Below are 17,762 nucleotides of genomic sequence, written 5' to 3' on the forward strand. Positions count from 1 at the left end.
CTGTATGTTCCTCCACAAAACAAACTCCAGCTGATATAAAGCCGTTCAGTTTCCTCAGACAGTTCCTCAGATTGTTCAGTGAGCCGGCTGTTATGAGTGCAGCAGATGACGTAATCATTCTAATGTCCTGCCCTTAAATATACTCCACAAAAACAAACTCCAGCCAACAGGAGGCGTAAGCACAAAGAACGATCAGATTCATCCACAGCTGACCCGAAGGAGTATTATTCAACAAAACAAACTCCAGCCGCTGGGCGGAACCAGCACGAAAAGAAACAACACAGGCATCCCAGTTCTTCGGATAATCAAGAGCCAAACTCACTCGGAGGCTGCATAAAAAAGTACATCATGACTTACTCAGCCCGTCAACTTTATAAAAGACGTCCAGTATGTGAGCATGTAGATATTTTGCGGTTATCCATAGTGTTCATTCTCAATCTAGCCGGGAACTTCAGTGTAAAAGCGATCTTCTGTCAATGGAAAAGTTTCTTGAAGGAGTCATGCCACAAAACAAACTCCAGCCGCTAGGCGGAGCCAACGCAAGAAAAAAAAACAAAAATGGCGCCCAGCTTCCTCAGACAATCGAGTCACTGAACAGCGAGTCAGTCCACTAATATAAGAAACATCAAATGGCTTACTCACTCCAATGTATTTATAAAGGAGTGTGCCTGTTTGGGACACGTAAATACTTTGCTGCCATCCCTGGTGTCTATTCTCAGTTTGGCCGGAATCATCTGTGCAAAAGCGATCTTCCGTTGATGTAAGAGTTTCTTACATTCCTTGAACCGATCGCGTTTCTCTCGTCGAACTCGCAAAGTCCGGGAACAAGAAAATATTGTGACCCTTCCAAGAAAGCTTTCCTTTGCTCCTTGCCCAGCGCAACACAAGATTTTTATCGGATGATCTCAGAAATTTGGCCAGAATTGATCGGGGCCTGTCTCCCTCAGCAGATCTGCGAGCCGGGACTCTGTGAGCTCGCTCGACTTCCAGTTTATGGCCTGTTATGTCGAGCAGACTCGGGAAGAGCTCGTCCAGGAATTTTACCATATCTCTGCCCTCTTCATGCTCAGGAATTCCAACAATTCGTATGTTATTCCTTCGGCTTATATTTTCGAAATATTCAAGTTTTTCCAAAATGTGTTCCAAGTCTGTTTTGGATGCGGCGGATTAGCGGATAATTCCCTTTCTGACGACTCCAGGTAATCGATTCGTTTCTCAACATCTGCGACTCGTGACCAACTCAGAGAATTTGGTTTCCATCGCCGTAATCGATCGACAAAGTGCGCAGAGCCAGACGCTCACATGTCTGCTTCTTGCATGGCATCACGTGTCCCCCCAGAATCAATGAGGTTTGATGTTATTAACGTGTCGCCATATTTGATTTGTGCACAGTTTATGGGAGTGACCTAAATTTTAGTCTGTTCATCACACAAAGTGGTTGTATGGCTTCAGAAGACTTGGAATACATTGTGGAGTGGTTTTATGGTGTTTTATGGTCATTTATGGAACTTGACAGCCCAGCGTAACAATTCACTTTCATTATATGGTAAAAATACGTGAAGAGATTGGAGCAACATTAGGGGGGAAAAATAAATGACAGAAATGTCTTTGTTTGGGGTGAACTATCCCTTTAACTTGACATACTGTCTTAAAAATGCAGCACTCAATGTGTAAGACACTGAAAAATATCAGTGAGGCTCAATGGAACGGCCAAAGACATATGTTTGACATGTGTACATTAACAAACTATTACAAAACTGTGCAGACGGAACTCAAGAAAGCATCCTGTGTGAACATTCCCTAAGATCAGGGAGTAAACACTTGATACAAACTTTCTAAGGTTCAGAGTCAAATAAAACAATGTCAAAAAGGAACTTTCAGGGAGAGAGGAGCATAAATCGAATTATACTCGGAATGAAACTAGAAGATTGGATCAGCATGTAGATCAACTTTAGACCAGAACCATACTTTTTTTAAAAGGGAAATCCCCACACACAGACCTTTTGTCCAGAGGTGTCTTCGCTGCGGAAGGCAATAGACTCCAGCGTGTTTCCTCTGCTGGTGAGCGCTCTGATGCAGGGATCTCTAGACTCGAAGGCTTTTTCCAGAAACATCACTGATGCTTTGGCTCTCTCCTGCACCTGCCTGGCATGAGCACCATTCCCGATCCCTTCACGACTGTCCTGCCCTTTAGCCAGACCATCCAACTCTGTAATCACTGATAGAAAGAGAATACAATTACATTAGACCAAAATAAAAGTGAAACTTTGCATCTAGATTATCAGAGATGAACTCACCAATAAGAGGCACAACCAGGACGTATGTTCCACAGGCCAGAAGCTTCCTCAGGCCATCCAGGTAATCTATGAAGCCGTTTGTGTCAGGAACCAAATAGAATGGTCTGATCTCAATCTCCAGCTGCCCACCTGTCTGCAGAACAGCCTGAAGGACAAAAAAAATACATATACTGTATCATCAGATACGCAGTTGCACAAATGCTCTGACAAATGCCATTGAAAGATTTCTTGCTCTTTTGAAATAAGAGTTTGAAAAGTTTAAGTGGCCACATTAAAACTAAATTAAAGAGACACTGTATATGCGTAAAGAAAAGGTGGTATAAATTAATATAAAAGATGGTATTGTGAGATAAATTTACCTGTATCTTGTCCCTGCGTTTCTGCTGCTGTGCCAGCTTGTGTGTGAGAGCGTGGCGCCGTGCCCTCAGCTCTTTGATATCATCCTCACTTCCGTCTCCTTCCATCTCTCCTTCCGAGAGAGACGATTCCTCCACAATGACATCATCCTCCTAAGAAAACAATAGGATTAGTAGAGCTCCACCCAGAAAGTTAATTACACTTTACTGGAAAAAAAAATGTTTAGAGTTTTGGGAAAAGCACAAAACAGATGATACAGAAACATAATAAAAAAAAAATAGGTGTAATCAAATGAGAATAAACTTCTCTTTCAGGTGTCCAAGGAAAAAAGAGGTTCGCTGTACCTGTTCTTGTGTTTGCATCTTGTCTTCGGCACTTATGCTGGGTGTAGGAGGTGTTGCCATGGAAACATACTTCCCTCCCTTAAATGCCAGCAGCGGCTCCTCCTGTCCACAGAGAGCCTCTAGGAAGTACTTCAGAACGGTCACTCTCTTACAGTCAGCTGCTATGGCCTACAAAACAAGAACATTCATATGGGTTAAGGCTGCTGTAGAACAAATAGCAGCACATCATGTGTCTGTGTTCAACACACACACACACACACACCCCATAGCGGAGCTCACATTTCAAAGTTTATAGAAAAGACCTTCTTAATGCCTCAATTTATAAATGAAATCTTTTAACAAAAGTCAATTGCACTCTTTGTATGGAATAATTTAATTATCATCATAGCTCAACAGGTCCGAAATATCACCAGTCTAAAGTTTCCTTCACTATTCAAACTCGATCGTAAGTCTTTAGATCAAAGGGTTTTTAAGATATTAAAAATCACAAATTCAGTCTAGTGTGCCCAGTTTTGACTAGTAGTGTATGAGTGAAACACACGTTTGATGATACTAAGATCACCAAAAGACTGCTGCAATCATTAGTTTAATTGCAATTAATTATTTTAAATAATCCTAAATATGATGCATTACTGCTTGTGTTTGATTCACCAAGCAGGCAATATGGCAGAGCATGAGGGTGAAGCAATGCATGACTCAGAGTAGATGTTTATATAGCAAGTCATGTTGAGTGCCATGTGTGTACATTACTGACCGTATCTGCTCCCTTGTCTATATAGCAGGGGTCCTGCGGAGCAGCAAGCAGAGGGACAAACCCAGCCAGCATTTTGTCCTCCTCCAGCTGCAGTACTCGGAGCTCCTCGTCTCCTTCTCCATCTGCATCGGCTTTATACAGTAGAGACTCACTGTGATACACATGTGACAGAGAGTTGCACAGCTCCGCCAAGCACTGCCACACATCTGGACTACCCCTATAAACACACACACAGGTCAGGGCACAGTATTATCCAGGGCTCCCACCCATTTTGACCAATGAACTTCCATTCATTTAGGATAACTGAATAAGGATTTAAAGCAGTGTTTCCAGTAGCGCTCCGCCACTACTGAATCTCCAGTGCCATGGCAAGAGAATGATACTCTCAAGTTGTGAGCTTGCAGTCTGAATTCAATGTGATGAGGTAAAAAGTATGTGTGCCGCGAAATAATGCAAAAACAACACATCTTTCTATTGCATTGTGTAGGGCTGAACAATCCATTGAAATAAAATCAAAATCAAGATATGACCTTATGAATATTAAACTGCAAAGTGCTGTGATTTAATCAAGCAAACAGTCTGCACGCACCACATGTTGCTCTGCGGAGCTCTGCTCTGAGCGCACATGAGGTGGTTCTGTCTGTGCTCCCTCCACGAATCTCATCTCATGCACAAAATAACAGATGTGTTGCATTCAATTGTATTTACAGTGCTCTAAATTCACTTTAACTGGCCACTACAAGTTACTATACAATTACAAATTGAAAACAATCTCATAACACCAGGTTTTTGTGTGGACAGAAGCAGAGATGAGAGTATTTTACCATACTGGAATTCACAGGCACTCATTCAAAGGCTTTTGTTAACGCAACTTCACACAGAAAATTACTGCATTTTTTAACCAGATCCCATGGCAATGCCACGTACAAATTAAGAAATTATTAGAGAAATATTACTTGTATAATAATAATAATAGGGTTGTTATTGTTTATAATACATTTGTAATTAGGGCTCTACATTAATGCTTGTTTTTTATTTCAGCCGGACAAATAGCCGGATTAAAACTTCCATGATGAAAAAATAATAGTCAAGGCCTGTGCCACATTTTACAAAGTTAATATTCTTTTTTTTTTTTCACCCAATTTGGAATGCCCAATTCCCAATGCGCTTTTAAATCCTCGTGGTCGCGGAGTGATTAGACTCAATCCGGGTGGTGGAGGACAAATCACAGCTGCCTCCGCGTCTTATCACGTGGCTTGATGAGCGTGTTGCCAAGGAGGCATAGTGCGTGTGGAGGCTTCACGCCATCCACCGCAGCATCCATGCTCAACTCACCACGCGCCCCACCGAGAACGAACCACATTATGGCGACCACGAGGAGGTTACCCCATGTGACTCTACCCTCCCTAGCAACCGGGCCAATTTGGTTGCTTAGTAGACCTGGCTGGAGTCACTCAGCATGCCCTGGGATTCGAACTAGCGAACTCCAGGGGTGGTAGCCAGCGTCTTTTACCACTGAGCTACCCAGGCCCCACAAAGTTAATATTCTTAATAATAATAATCCAGAGTGCATAAATGTATAATTCACTAGTGATCGGTTTGTGTGTGTGCGCTGAACATGCGCGTGTTTCGAGAATGCAGATTTGTATCAAAATGCCGGACTTGTAAGTGTAATGTAAGCTAACAGACCTGCTGCTGTCTAGTGTGTCATTATATTTAATCAAACAACCATAACAAGAAAATGAGAAAACCACTCACTGCTCTTGGCTGGATAACTTTAATAGCTTTAAAAAGTATTAATGTATTATACAGTGAAGGCCAGTCTGAATGTTTCCTTGAATACTTGAAATTGCTGTTTAAAAAAAAAAAAAAAAAAAAAAAAGCACTTTTCTTAATTTGCATTTTTTGTTCTATTTTTTTAAATCCATTTCTATTCATTGCCGTTTACTTTTTTACTGGTGGTTCACTAGTCTTGAATAATTACTTGAGAACTTGAAACAATTCTTACATAGTTAACAAATAATTTGTTGTGGTATTGAAGCTGGTATCAAGAATTGTCAAATTAAATTACTGACTACTAAAATTTTGTGCATTGTGACAATGTATAATAAAATACCGGACAAGAAACTTTTTTACTCGGACAAGCGAATAACCAATTTACAAACACATGACAATGCTTAATGAACTCACTGAATCAGTGTTGTTCAATGTCCATATGACGAAGTAGCTAGCTACAGATACACTTTTGCAATATTTTTTTAAATGTAAAAATTAAAATGTTACTTATATATAATACAAACATAATAAACTATATAAATAAACTGTATAAATAATATAATATAAAATATAATATTGGGGTGGGTATGTTAGGCGGGGCGTTTACCCCGATACAAGAGCTGAATTCTGTAGGAAACACTGAATTAAAGAAAATTATTTTATTGAGATTTCACTCACAAAAGAGCTATTTCTAGCTGATGCAATATTTTATAACTTATTTTATAGATTATTGAGTATAGAAATTTCCATTTGCTTTTTGAGAATGTATTAACTCCCATGACATTTTCATGCCTGGATATCATAATTGTTCCTGATATTCTAGGTTTTCTTTGACTGTGAAAACCCGGTTCATCACTCCAGTTCAGTTTTAAATCAACATTTACTTAATATTAAACAATTATCCTGGTCTTATTGTGCATGATTATCAGTACACATTATTCTAAAGAAAATTAATGTTTTTATTATCTTTCTCCACCTCTGAAACTTGTAACCAAGGCCATGTGAGTGGGAAAAAGTATAAACCAATAGTAGGGGTGGGCAAAAATATTGATTTTCCGATGAATCTCGATAACGATTCTTAAATCCCAAGTTTGATCTTTTATTCTGTGCAACCCTCCTCTAAAATGAGGAAACCACTTACATTTGCAACCAAATTTCACATTATGCGACTAAAATTTATATATTTGGCAACTGACTGGTAAGTTTTTACATTTCACTCACCAGTTATTGTTTAGTATATTGGTGGAGTATTCAGCAGCGAGATCCTTTCACTGCATGTTGAGAGTAAAAGTTGTCCCGTACGTGTCCAAATAAGAGATCCATGCAACCCATTTGTCACTGAATAATGTCTCTTTAATACCCTTTCGGCTCTCTAAGTCAGTTGTTGATCAAAAACAACAGAAAAATAAACATTTATCTCTAATCACGCATGGCAAAAATTAGATAAAGCCATTTGAGTCCTCTCTCGTTAACATGTGCCCATCTACAGATGCTCTTTACAGAAATGCTTTTTTTTTGTTAAAGAACAGGTTTTAGCACATTTTATCATTTACGTTGTAAATAGTACAAATTATTCAATTAAACAAACACATTACAAAAAATTATATATGAAACAGAATTTCTTATTTATTGAATACATGGATTTGTTCATTTTAAAAAAGCTAAAATGTGACCAAAATGATGAAAAACAAATAAAATATAATTAGTAACATTAATATTTTCATAATGTACACTGGTGGCCAAAAGTTTGGGGTCACTTGACTGAAATGTTTCTCATGATAATAAAAATCTTTTGATCTGAAGGTGTATGCTTAAATGTTTGAAATTAGTTTTGTAGACAAAAATATAATTGTGCCAATATATTAATTTATTTCATTATAAAACTAAAATTGTATTAAAAAAAAGTTGTTTTTTTTTGTTTTTTTAATGGATGACTTGGACCGAATAATAAAGAAAAGCAGCTAATAAGTGCCCAGTATTGATGGGAACTCCTTTAAAAAGCATCCCAGGGTGTTACCTCAAGAAGTTGGTTGAGAAAATGTCAAGAGTACATTTCTGCAAATTCTAGGCAAAGGGTGACTACATTGAAGGTGTTAAAATATACAAACATAGTTTTGATTTATTTTGGATTTTTTTAGTCACAACCTAATTCCCATAGTTCCACTTATGTTATTCCATAGTTTTAATTACTATTATTCTAATAGTAAATAGTGTACCTCGTTAAAAGGTCCCCTAAGAATTTCTTTCATGTGTAAGCAAAAGGGATATTATAACTGAAATATACCCATGTGAATCGATAACAAATCGAAATTGGAATCGAATCGGGAAATCTGTATCAATAACCAGCCCTAACCAATAATATAATTGTTGAAACATGTTTCAATCCAATCATATCCCGATGGATACAATTAAGTCCTAACCTACAATATTTCACACCGAATATCCTGTTTCACTCTGAAATACACCGAATACAATGAATTGTGAAAGGTTATGTTGGCTTTAAATAAACACAGTCCTTTGTATTAATGTGTATATAAGAAAAGCAAGACTCACTGCATACTGCGTGGGGGAGGGTTCCACTGTTCTGGGTGTCCAAGCATCCAGTCTGACCAGACCTTAATGCTGGGTAGAAGCTCTCTGAGGTCAGGGGAGAACGCAGACACGCGTACCATTCCCTCTTCATCATCCATCTCATCAAACTCCCCCAGCTCTTCGGCAGGGATTGGCTCTAAGAGAGATAGGTTACATTCACAATGAAATGCGGCTGAAGAATTGAGCTTACCTAAAACATCTCTTTATGTGTTTCTTAGGGGAAAAAAAAGGCATAAGAGTTTGGAACAACATTATTCATGATGAGTGAATAATGACAGGTAAAGTTTCTGTGCCACTAGCAGCACCAAACAGAATAATGCCACCAGTGGTGCCAAAATTACAAACCAAACCTTTAATTAACTCATAAGAGTGTAGTTAGAAGTTTGTAAATGTCTACTCACCAGCTGGCGTTTCTTTCAGGAGTTCAGTGCAGCGTTGCACCAGCAGACCAAACATAGCTAAACCTAGAGATGTGGTCTGCTCCTCTAATACGGACCGAGCTTCACCCTGCCCTTCAGCTAAATGAAAGAGAAAAAATTCAAAAACAGCAAAGAAACGTGAGAAGCAAGAAAGACAAAGTAAGAGAGAAAGATTCATTTAGACAAGGTTCATATAAATATTAAGGGTATTATACTGTTTATTCTTGTTTTTGTTTTTTTACCTCTGATCTGTGCATTATGGATGGCGAACATGTTGATGGTGATAATCTGCAGCATATGCGTGCTGCCGAGAGGGGAGGGGCTATGCTGGAGGAGGGCACGAAACTCCTGCAGCACTTTACTGGCTACAGAAGGAAAACTCTCCATCCTGAGGACACAACATAGTATGCAAATGATTTGAATTCACATGTTTATGTGATTATGTGAACAATTACAGACAGTCCATTCATTAATAGATGTGTGAATCTTCACTGGCCTCACGATTCGATTACGATTCAAAGGGTAACGATTTGATTATAAAATGATTCTCGATGCATCACGATGCATCTTGTCCTTCAGTTTCTTTCTTTTTTCAGTTTCATCAAAATTTATTTTTTACTCTCTATTTTTTCCTTTTCAGCTTTTTATTTAACAGCTGTTTTAAAAAATCAGAAGGAGTCATATTACATAAACTGGCCTTTTACATTCAGTATGAGCTGTGAACAAAACATGGAACATCCACAAGATTAAATAAATGGTTCTTTAGTTTAAAAGAGTATCTCAGTTATTCAGTTTCTTTCTTTAGAACCTTAAAAGAAATCTCTTAAAAGCACAAGAAAAAAAATATTGGTTCTCCATCAAAACACACTGAATACTATTACTTCAACTGATATTATTTTTATTTTTATTTTTTTTTAAGCATTGTAAATCATGTAATAGCATTTAATTATTATTTAAAATTAATCTATGCCATGCTATTCATTTTTATTTTTAACCACAACTGGAAGTTGCTGGTCCAGGGTGAGAGATATATCTGCTTCTATGAGACTGCAGCTGTCAGCTGCTCCTCTCCTCACCTGCACAGGTGATAGTAAAGCGGTTTAAATAACGCAGTTGTTGCTTCAGAAATTTATCAAGTGTCTCGTATGCATTGTTCCATCTGTTTGCTCTGCGAGTAGAAGATCGCATGACCCTGTCGCAAAAGCTACGATGGATTTCAAACCTTTAACATCAAGTGTGCGCACTGTCCTGACAAGCGAGTGACCGGCAATGACCGGCAATAATGCAAAAGCCAATGAAACGGAGAGCGCGCAAGAGTAGAGAGGCTTTTCTAGAGAAAAAAAAAAAAGAAGAATTAAATGAAAACATCAACATCTCCCGAACCGCTGCTTCGTCATTATTTTCTTCTGTGTTTTCCCCCATTGTGTGTAAATCAGTGCAATAATGGGTGCAAGCTCATCTTTCATGTTGTTTCTTGGCTTGTTATCACGAATAAACTCTCTCTTGCGATGTGCGTGGGTTTGTGAAAGAATTCTGGAATCGTAGTTTCATTTATGCACAAATGGTCATGTGTTTGATACAGCTGGTCTGCAAACAGCCGTGTTTGTGCACTTGACTTTAGTGTATGCATTTAACTCATGTCTTTTTTTCTACGTCTGTCTTTGGCACACACCACTGCTCTGCCGTGATTTAAACTGAACTCAGAATGGATTCTGATTCTTTTGAGAATCGATTCAGAATCATTTGTGTATGAATCGCGATGCATCGGTGAAACTATTTTTCCCCCCACCCCTATTAATTAAAAAGCTGTTTCATTAAATATTTTCAATCTTCAATCTTTTTCTTTTAAAGCTAAAGATGTTCCGGAATGATTGGGCATTCAATCAAAGGTCTGTGACTCAAATTAGCAACAGCAAAACAACACTAAATCTAAAAAAATAATAATGAACGTGTCTATATTAAGACTTACCCTACTTTGGTGAAGAGCTTTCCATGAGAGTGTAAGAAACTCAGAATGAATCTCTTATTGAGCTGTAAAGAAAAAGAGAAACAGAAATGAGGAACTGTTTTTAAACAGCAGCAGAAATTGTTGTAATTACAGTGATCATTCACCATAGTAAAAATAGGTCATGTTTTTCCCCATGAAACCAATTGCTCCATAAGTGTGCAGTCACCACAGCTTGATTCATTAAACAAAATGGTCAGAAAACTGATAAATTCACCACAGGATGAGCACCTTGTTTATCTGATCAACCTAAAACACTCTAACTTAATTAAATCAGTTTAAAGCCTGAAGCCACTGATAAATGACGAATGGAGGGGCGGAAGGTGGTGAACTTTCTTAAAGTGTAAGTGTGCATTTAATGCTGCCGTGGGCAAATATCCAAGGTTACAGAGATGACGGCTGCCTCACGGCCCACTGACGCCCTTTTCTGCCATGGATGGGTGACTCATAGTGAGTCTCATCCTGTGCGAGACTCATAAACAACTCGAGATGACCTCTTCTAATGTGTGCATGTTCTTGCAAGAGTGTGTCAGACTCAGCGCATATGTCTGCCTTAGTTTGTAACAGCGTTCAGCTCACAAAGTGTTTGAAATAATTTTCCTTTGTTTACACGTTCACTCGTATCACAGATTGTAAACTTAGAAATACAATGTCAGAGTAGACATGAAAATGGTAATTGTAGCTATAAAATAATTTTAATGGATCTAACTGCAGCACAATGTGTCAGACTTAGAAGGTAGAGGCAAAACCTAAGCAACAAGAAGCCTGGCATCTCATTTTTTTCTTTCAGATTTCGTACAATTTACTCAACCACCAAAATAGATAAAAAGGAAAATTAGGGAAATAAATGTAATGCTGCTTGAGGAACACAACCAGGCATGATGTAACAAGTTTGCAGCTAATTTTACTAAAGTAATTTCTCTGACTTGACAAAAAGCAAAATACTGTCAAGTGCCAAAATCAGACAAATCAGAACATATCTTATGTTAAATAAAAAGCTATGGGGAGCAGTATGTAGGAATACTGAGATTACACTGTGGGTGGGACCAGCAAAATGCAACAGGCCGAGGGGTTAGGGGCATGCTGAAAGAGGCCCTAAACTCCTCTAGTACTCTACTAAAATCAGCAAATTAGGCCACGACCACACCAATACGTTTTAGTTTGAAAAATCATGTTTTTCTCTATGTTTTGGCCTTCCGTCCACACGCCCTCCTAAGTGGATACATTTGAAACGCCGTCTTTGCATTGTAGTGTGGACAGGGAAAACTGAGATTTTCAAAAACGAGGACCTATATGTTGTCATGTGACACAATCATGTGATCCATTCAACCCAAAACAATCAAGATCGCAGCCAATGCTGTAGCGGCGTTGTTGTGCCTGCTATCCACTTTGATTGCGTTGTTAAAGATAAATGTTACTTTGTACAACCTTCACACTGAATTCCTTGAAAGGCGATGGGAAGTTTACTCGGAACTGCTGTCTGATGACGGAACACAAGGACAATTGCGTTTCATACCCAGGGCTTGACAATAAGGACTGCCCGATGGCCCAGGACCAGTGTGAGAGAGATACGGGCCAGTTGCTACAACTGTTACTTGCCTGATCGGGTCAGTGCAGCATTTATAACATTAGTGCAAGCAGACAACAAGCAAGAGAGCACAAAAATTACATGGTGCAAACAAAGTCTTTTAACGGAGCACTCAGAGATGAGCGAGCACGATTATATTTAGCTCGCAAAGACATGTGAGCGCATAATTTACCGGATGTCCTCACTCTTTTCCAAGTGTCTTAGCAGCATCAATTACCAATGTGTAGAAAATAGCAGGAAAACCCCCGCTTCATGAATTTCGGAGCGGGATTGCACGTCTTGCGCAGCGCAACATTTTAAGTATTCCCGGACATTCCGTGTTCACAGTGTGTGAAATTCCCACATTTTTTCATTTAAACATGTTGGTGAAAATTAGCAATCTACACATTGGAACATAACAAATCAACGGTTTCTTTCTGTTGGACTGTAAATCCATCTATCTCCGTGCATCTCTCTCATCATCTCTCTCCGTAAAGGGACAGAGCGCTAGTTTTGTTTCCACAGTAAAAATAAAAAATAAGGTACATTTTCTCTCATTAATTTGCTTTTAGAGATGAAACGCTGAATGAAACATAATAAACTGTTAAACCCCGGTTATCTACATGGTTGGAAATTATTAGCTGCTCAGTATCCAAAATGTAGGTATACATTTAATTAGGTAATATTTCAAAGCTTAAACATTAATTCGACATGATAATGGCATTTGTTATGAAAAGAAGCAAAATCACTTTGGCTATAGAAGAGTTGTTCACCTCGAAGATGACATTTAAATCTATCATTCTCATAACACACCTGTTACGTTTCCCATTTCTAGACAGTACAGGTATTTTCATTATGTGCTTTGTGTATCACAGTAAGTTTTGGTCTTGTCTGGGTTATCTTATTTTATGTTTATATCCACATTCTTAATTCACAGATTAGGTCTAATGTCTACCTACTGTATTTAACATGTCACAACTGATTTATTAGCAAGGTCTCCGCTCTCAGGGATTCTCATGTTTATAACATTCAGCCAGTGATCAAATCTTTAACTCAGTGACTAGGCCTAATTCTTTGATCCTGGTTGTGAAAACACTACACAAGGACCAAAAGATGACAGCATGACTAAACAGGTGACCGAGAACCCATCCTCTGCTCCACAGAACTCTTTGCTTAAAAACACATGTAAATGGCAGGACGGCTGAGGTTAATATGATGTATTTATGAATTTATATCTGTAAAGCGCTTATATGAGATTACATAAGCATGAATCATGTCTTGTAAATTATAAATGCAATAAAATTTTGGGGGAAATTGTCACAAAGACAGCTATTTTAAATTTTTGTGTTGGTGCCAGTGAAAATGTTGGTAGGGCAAGTAAAATTCTGAAGCACTGGCCCGACCAGACCAGTAGAAAAAATCCTTAGCGTTGAGCCCTGATATCTTAAATGACACAGCAATTTTTCGTATGCACAGTAAGGTCATTTAGGTGTTTTCATACGTTCCAGTGTGGATGAGAAACTTTTGGAAAACGGCAGTGTGGACGGAGAGTGTTTCGAAAACGAAAACAGCGTTTTCAAATGTATCCGGATTAACGTGGTCTCAGCCTCAGAACACATCTAATTTGTAAAATACAGCTATGTTGAACAGGACTTTGGACCAATAAGATTTTACTTATTGTGGGCATAACTACCCAACATAACATGACAAATATATAAATCAAGCAACCGACAAAATGTCTTGTCGTGGACAAGGCTAGTTAGGACAAACACTCAGATTAACAATATTTGTCGCTTTAAAACTGTGCATATGATTGGGACATTGGCCAAGGATACAGATAAAAACAATACTGATTATTGAAGTATGTTATATAACTGTTAGCATCAGAAAGGAAGAGGACCAACAAACATGTGGTAAGAAAACCGCTTTTATCTAAGCACTTACATCACTGGCACTCAGACTGCCTAGCTCTGCGTCCTGCTCTGAGTCTTTACCAGATTCACTTCCCGTTGTACGAGATGTGCCTGGGTGTCCACTCGAACGAATCCAGATCTCTACACGGGTGTCTTCCCCCCGACCCCCACGCCCACCGCCTGCATGACCTCTAGGACTACGGGTACATCCATCTGTATCCTGCTTCAGTCTACGTTCAATCTGGTCAGCCTGTGTAGGAAAAATGAAACGTTTAATCAAGAAATGGTGCATGTCCTGGAAAAATTAACAACAAACAGCTTATTCCAGTTTTAGCACAAAGTAGACAGTAAAGTTTTTCCTCCAAAGACGGATTGCAAATATTTCTAAATGTGGTGGTAATGCAGTGATGTGTTAAAACTGGATTACTCAAATGAAGCAGCAGTATTAACATTTGTACCTTGCGTTTGGCTTCCTCAAACAAACTCATCAGGCTCTCTTTGGCTGTGAGGATTGGGTTACTCGCAGCTAGACTACGCATGTAATAGTAAACAGCATCGAGCTTTCGCTTCTGATAGAGAGAATGGGGAAAAAAGAACTTGCTTAGATTTCCATTATTAGTCATCATTTAAGACACACCAGTAACTAGTTAAGAAAAAAGACTGCTTCAATAGGCAAATATATATATATATATATATATATATATATATATATATACAGGTGCATCTCAATAAATTAGAATGTCGTGGAAAAGTTCATTTATTTCAGTAATTCAACTCAAATTGTGAAACTCGTGTATTAAATAAATTCAATGCACACAGACTGAAGTAGTTTAAGTCTTTGGTTCTTTTAATTGTGATGATTTTGGCTCACATTTAACAAAAACCCACCAATTCACTATCTCAAAAAATTAGAATATGGTGACATGCCAATCAGCTAATCAACTCAAAACACCTGCAAAGGTTTCCTGAGCCTTCAAAATGGTCTCTCAGTTTGGTTCACTAGGCTACACAATCATGGGGAAGACTGGTGATCTGACAGTTGTCCAGAAGACAATCATTGACACCCTTCACAAGGAGGGTAAGCCACAAACATTCATTGCCAAAGAAGCTGGCTGTTCACAGAGTGCTGCATCCAAGCATGTTAACAGAAAGTTGAGTGGAAGGAAAAAGTGTGGAAGAAAAAGATGCACAACCAACCGAGAGAACCGCAGCCTTATGAGGATTGTCAAGCAAAATCGATTCAAGAATTTGGGTGAACTTCACAAGGAATGGACTGAGGCTGGGGTCAAGGCATCAAGAGTCACCACACACAGACATGTCAAGGAATTTGGCTACAGTTGTCGTATTCCTCTTGTCAAGCCACTCCTGAACCACAGACAACGTCAGAGGCGTCTTACCTGGGCTAAGGAGAAGAAGAACTGGACTGTTGCCCAGTGTTCTAAAGTCCTCTTTTCAGATGAGAGCAAGTTTTGTATTTCATTTGGAAACCAAGGTCCTAGAGTCTGGAGGAAGGGTGGAGAAGCTCATAGCCCAAGTTGCTTGAAGTCCAGTGTTAAGTTTCCACAGTCTGTGATGATTTGGGGTGCAATGTCATCTGCTGGTGTTGGTCCATTGTATTTTTTGAAAACCAAAGTCACTGCACCCGTTTACCAAGACATTTTGGAGCACTTCAGGCTTCCTTCTGCTGACCAGTTTTTTAAAGATGCTGATTTCATTTTCCAGCAGGATTTGGCACCTGCCCACACTGCCAAAAGCACCAAAAGTTGGTTAAATGACCTGGTTAAACTCACCAGACCTGAACCCCATAGAGAATCTATGGGGTATTGTCAAGAGGAAAATGAGAAACAAGAGACCAAAAAATGCAGATGAGCTGAAGGCCACTGTCAAAGAAACCTGGGCTTCCACACCACCTCATTAGTGCCACAAACTGATCACCTCCATGCCACGCCGAATTGAGGCAGTAATTAAAGCAAAAGGAGCCCCTACCAAGTACTGAGTACATATACGGTAAATGAACATACTTTCCAGAAGGCCAACAATTCACTAAAAATGTTTTTTTTATTGGTCTTATGATGTATTCTAATTTTTTGAGATAGTGAATTGGTGGGTTTTTGTTAAATGTGAGCCAAAATCATCACAATTAAAAGAACCAAAGACTTAAACTACTTCAGTCTGTGTGCACTGAATTTATTTAATACACGAGTTTCACAATTTGAGTTGAATTACTGAAATAAATGAACTTTTCCATGACATTCTAATTTATTGAGATGCACCTGTATATATATATATATATATATACACACACACACACACACAGTGGTGTGAAAAAGTGTTTGCCCCCTTCCTGATTTCTTATTTTTTTGCATGTTTGTCACACTTAAATGTTTCAGATCATCAAACAAGTTTAAATATTAGTCAAAGATAACACAAGTAAACACAAAATGCAGTTTTTAAATGAAGGTTGTTATTATTAAGGGAAAACAAAATCCAAACCTACATGGCCCTGTGTGAAAAAGTGATTGCCCCCTAAACCTAATAACTGGTTGGGCCACCCTTAGCAGCAACAACTGCAATCAAGCGTTTGCGATAACTTGCAATGGGTCTTTTACAGCGCTGTGGAGGAATTTTGGCCCACTCATCTTTGCAGAATTGTTGTAATTCAGCCACATTGGAGGGTTTGAGCATGAACTGCCTTTTTAAGGTCATGCCACAGCATCTCAATAGGATTCAGGTCAGGACTTTGACTAGGCCACTCCAAAGTCTTCATTTTGTTTTTCTTCAGCCATTCAGAGGTGGACTTGCTGGTGTGTTTTGGATCATTGTCCTGCTGCAGAACCCAAGTTCGCTTCAGCTTGAGGTCACGAACAGATGGCCGGACATTCTCCTTCAGAATTTTTTGGTAGACAGCAGAATTCATGGTTCCATTTATCACAGCAAGTCTTCCAGGTCCTGAAGCAGCAAAACAGCCCCAGACCTTCACACTACCACCACCATATTTTACTGTTGGTATGATGTTCTTTTTCTGAAATGCGGTGTTACTTTTACGCCAGATGTAATGGGACGCACACCTTCCAAAAAGTTCAACTTTTGTCTCGTCAGTCCACAGAGTATTTTCCCAAAAGTCTTGGGGATCATCAAGATGTTTTCTGGCAAAAATGAGACGAGCCTTAATGTTCTTTTTGCTCAGCAGTGGTTTTCGTCTTGGAACTCTGCCATGCAGGCCATTTTTGCCCAGTCTCTTTCTTATGGTGGAGTCATGAACACTGACCGTAACTGAGGCTTGCAGTTCTTTGGATGTTGTTGTGGGGTCTTTTGTGACCTCTTGGATGAGTCGTCGCTGCGTTCTTGGGGTAATTTTGGTCGGCCGGCCACTCCTGGGAAGGTTCACCACTGTTCCATGTTTTCGCCATTTGTGGATAATGGCTCTCACTGTGGTTCTCTGGAGTCCCAAAGCTTTAGAAATGGCTTTATAACCTTTTCCAGACTGATAGATCTCAATTACTTTCTTTCTCATTTGTTCCTGAATTTCTTTGGATCTCTGCATGATGTCTAGCTTTTGAAGATCTTTTGGTCTACTTCACTTTGTCAGGCAGGTCCTATAAGTGATTTCTTGATTGAGAACAGGTGTGGCAGTAATCAGGCCTGGGTGTGGCTAGAGAAATTGAACTCAGGTGTGATAAACCACAGTTATGTTTTAACAGGTGGGGCAAACACTTTTTCACACAGGGCCATGTAGGT

The 17,762-nt window shown here is 39.0% G+C and overlaps 1 protein-coding gene across 3 annotated transcripts in view; it reads right to left on the reverse strand.

Annotated features, from left to right (window-relative positions):
* LOC127433346 (telomerase-binding protein EST1A-like) overlaps positions 1-17,762 on the reverse strand; it is a 34,666-nt gene that overhangs the window by 6,386 nt on the left and 10,518 nt on the right. For all 3 annotated transcript variants that reach the window (XM_051685159.1, XM_051685158.1, XM_051685160.1), the window contains exons 7-17: positions 14,483-14,593; positions 14,056-14,274; positions 10,509-10,570; positions 8,782-8,927; positions 8,522-8,638; positions 8,082-8,256; positions 3,753-3,969; positions 2,999-3,166; positions 2,657-2,806; positions 2,298-2,442; positions 2,001-2,218 (exon numbers count right to left, since the gene is read on the reverse strand). In XM_051685159.1, coding sequence (XP_051541119.1) covers positions 2,001-2,218; positions 2,298-2,442; positions 2,657-2,806; positions 2,999-3,166; positions 3,753-3,969; positions 8,082-8,256; positions 8,522-8,638; positions 8,782-8,927; positions 10,509-10,570; positions 14,056-14,274; positions 14,483-14,593 — 1,728 coding nt within the window. The remainder of the gene's footprint in view (positions 1-2,000; positions 2,219-2,297; positions 2,443-2,656; positions 2,807-2,998; positions 3,167-3,752; positions 3,970-8,081; positions 8,257-8,521; positions 8,639-8,781; positions 8,928-10,508; positions 10,571-14,055; positions 14,275-14,482; positions 14,594-17,762) is intronic.

The sequence above is a fragment of the Myxocyprinus asiaticus genome, chromosome 43 (genome assembly GCF_019703515.2).
Source record: "Myxocyprinus asiaticus isolate MX2 ecotype Aquarium Trade chromosome 43, UBuf_Myxa_2, whole genome shotgun sequence".
NCBI classification, from domain to species: domain Eukaryota; kingdom Metazoa; phylum Chordata; class Actinopteri; order Cypriniformes; family Catostomidae; genus Myxocyprinus; species Myxocyprinus asiaticus.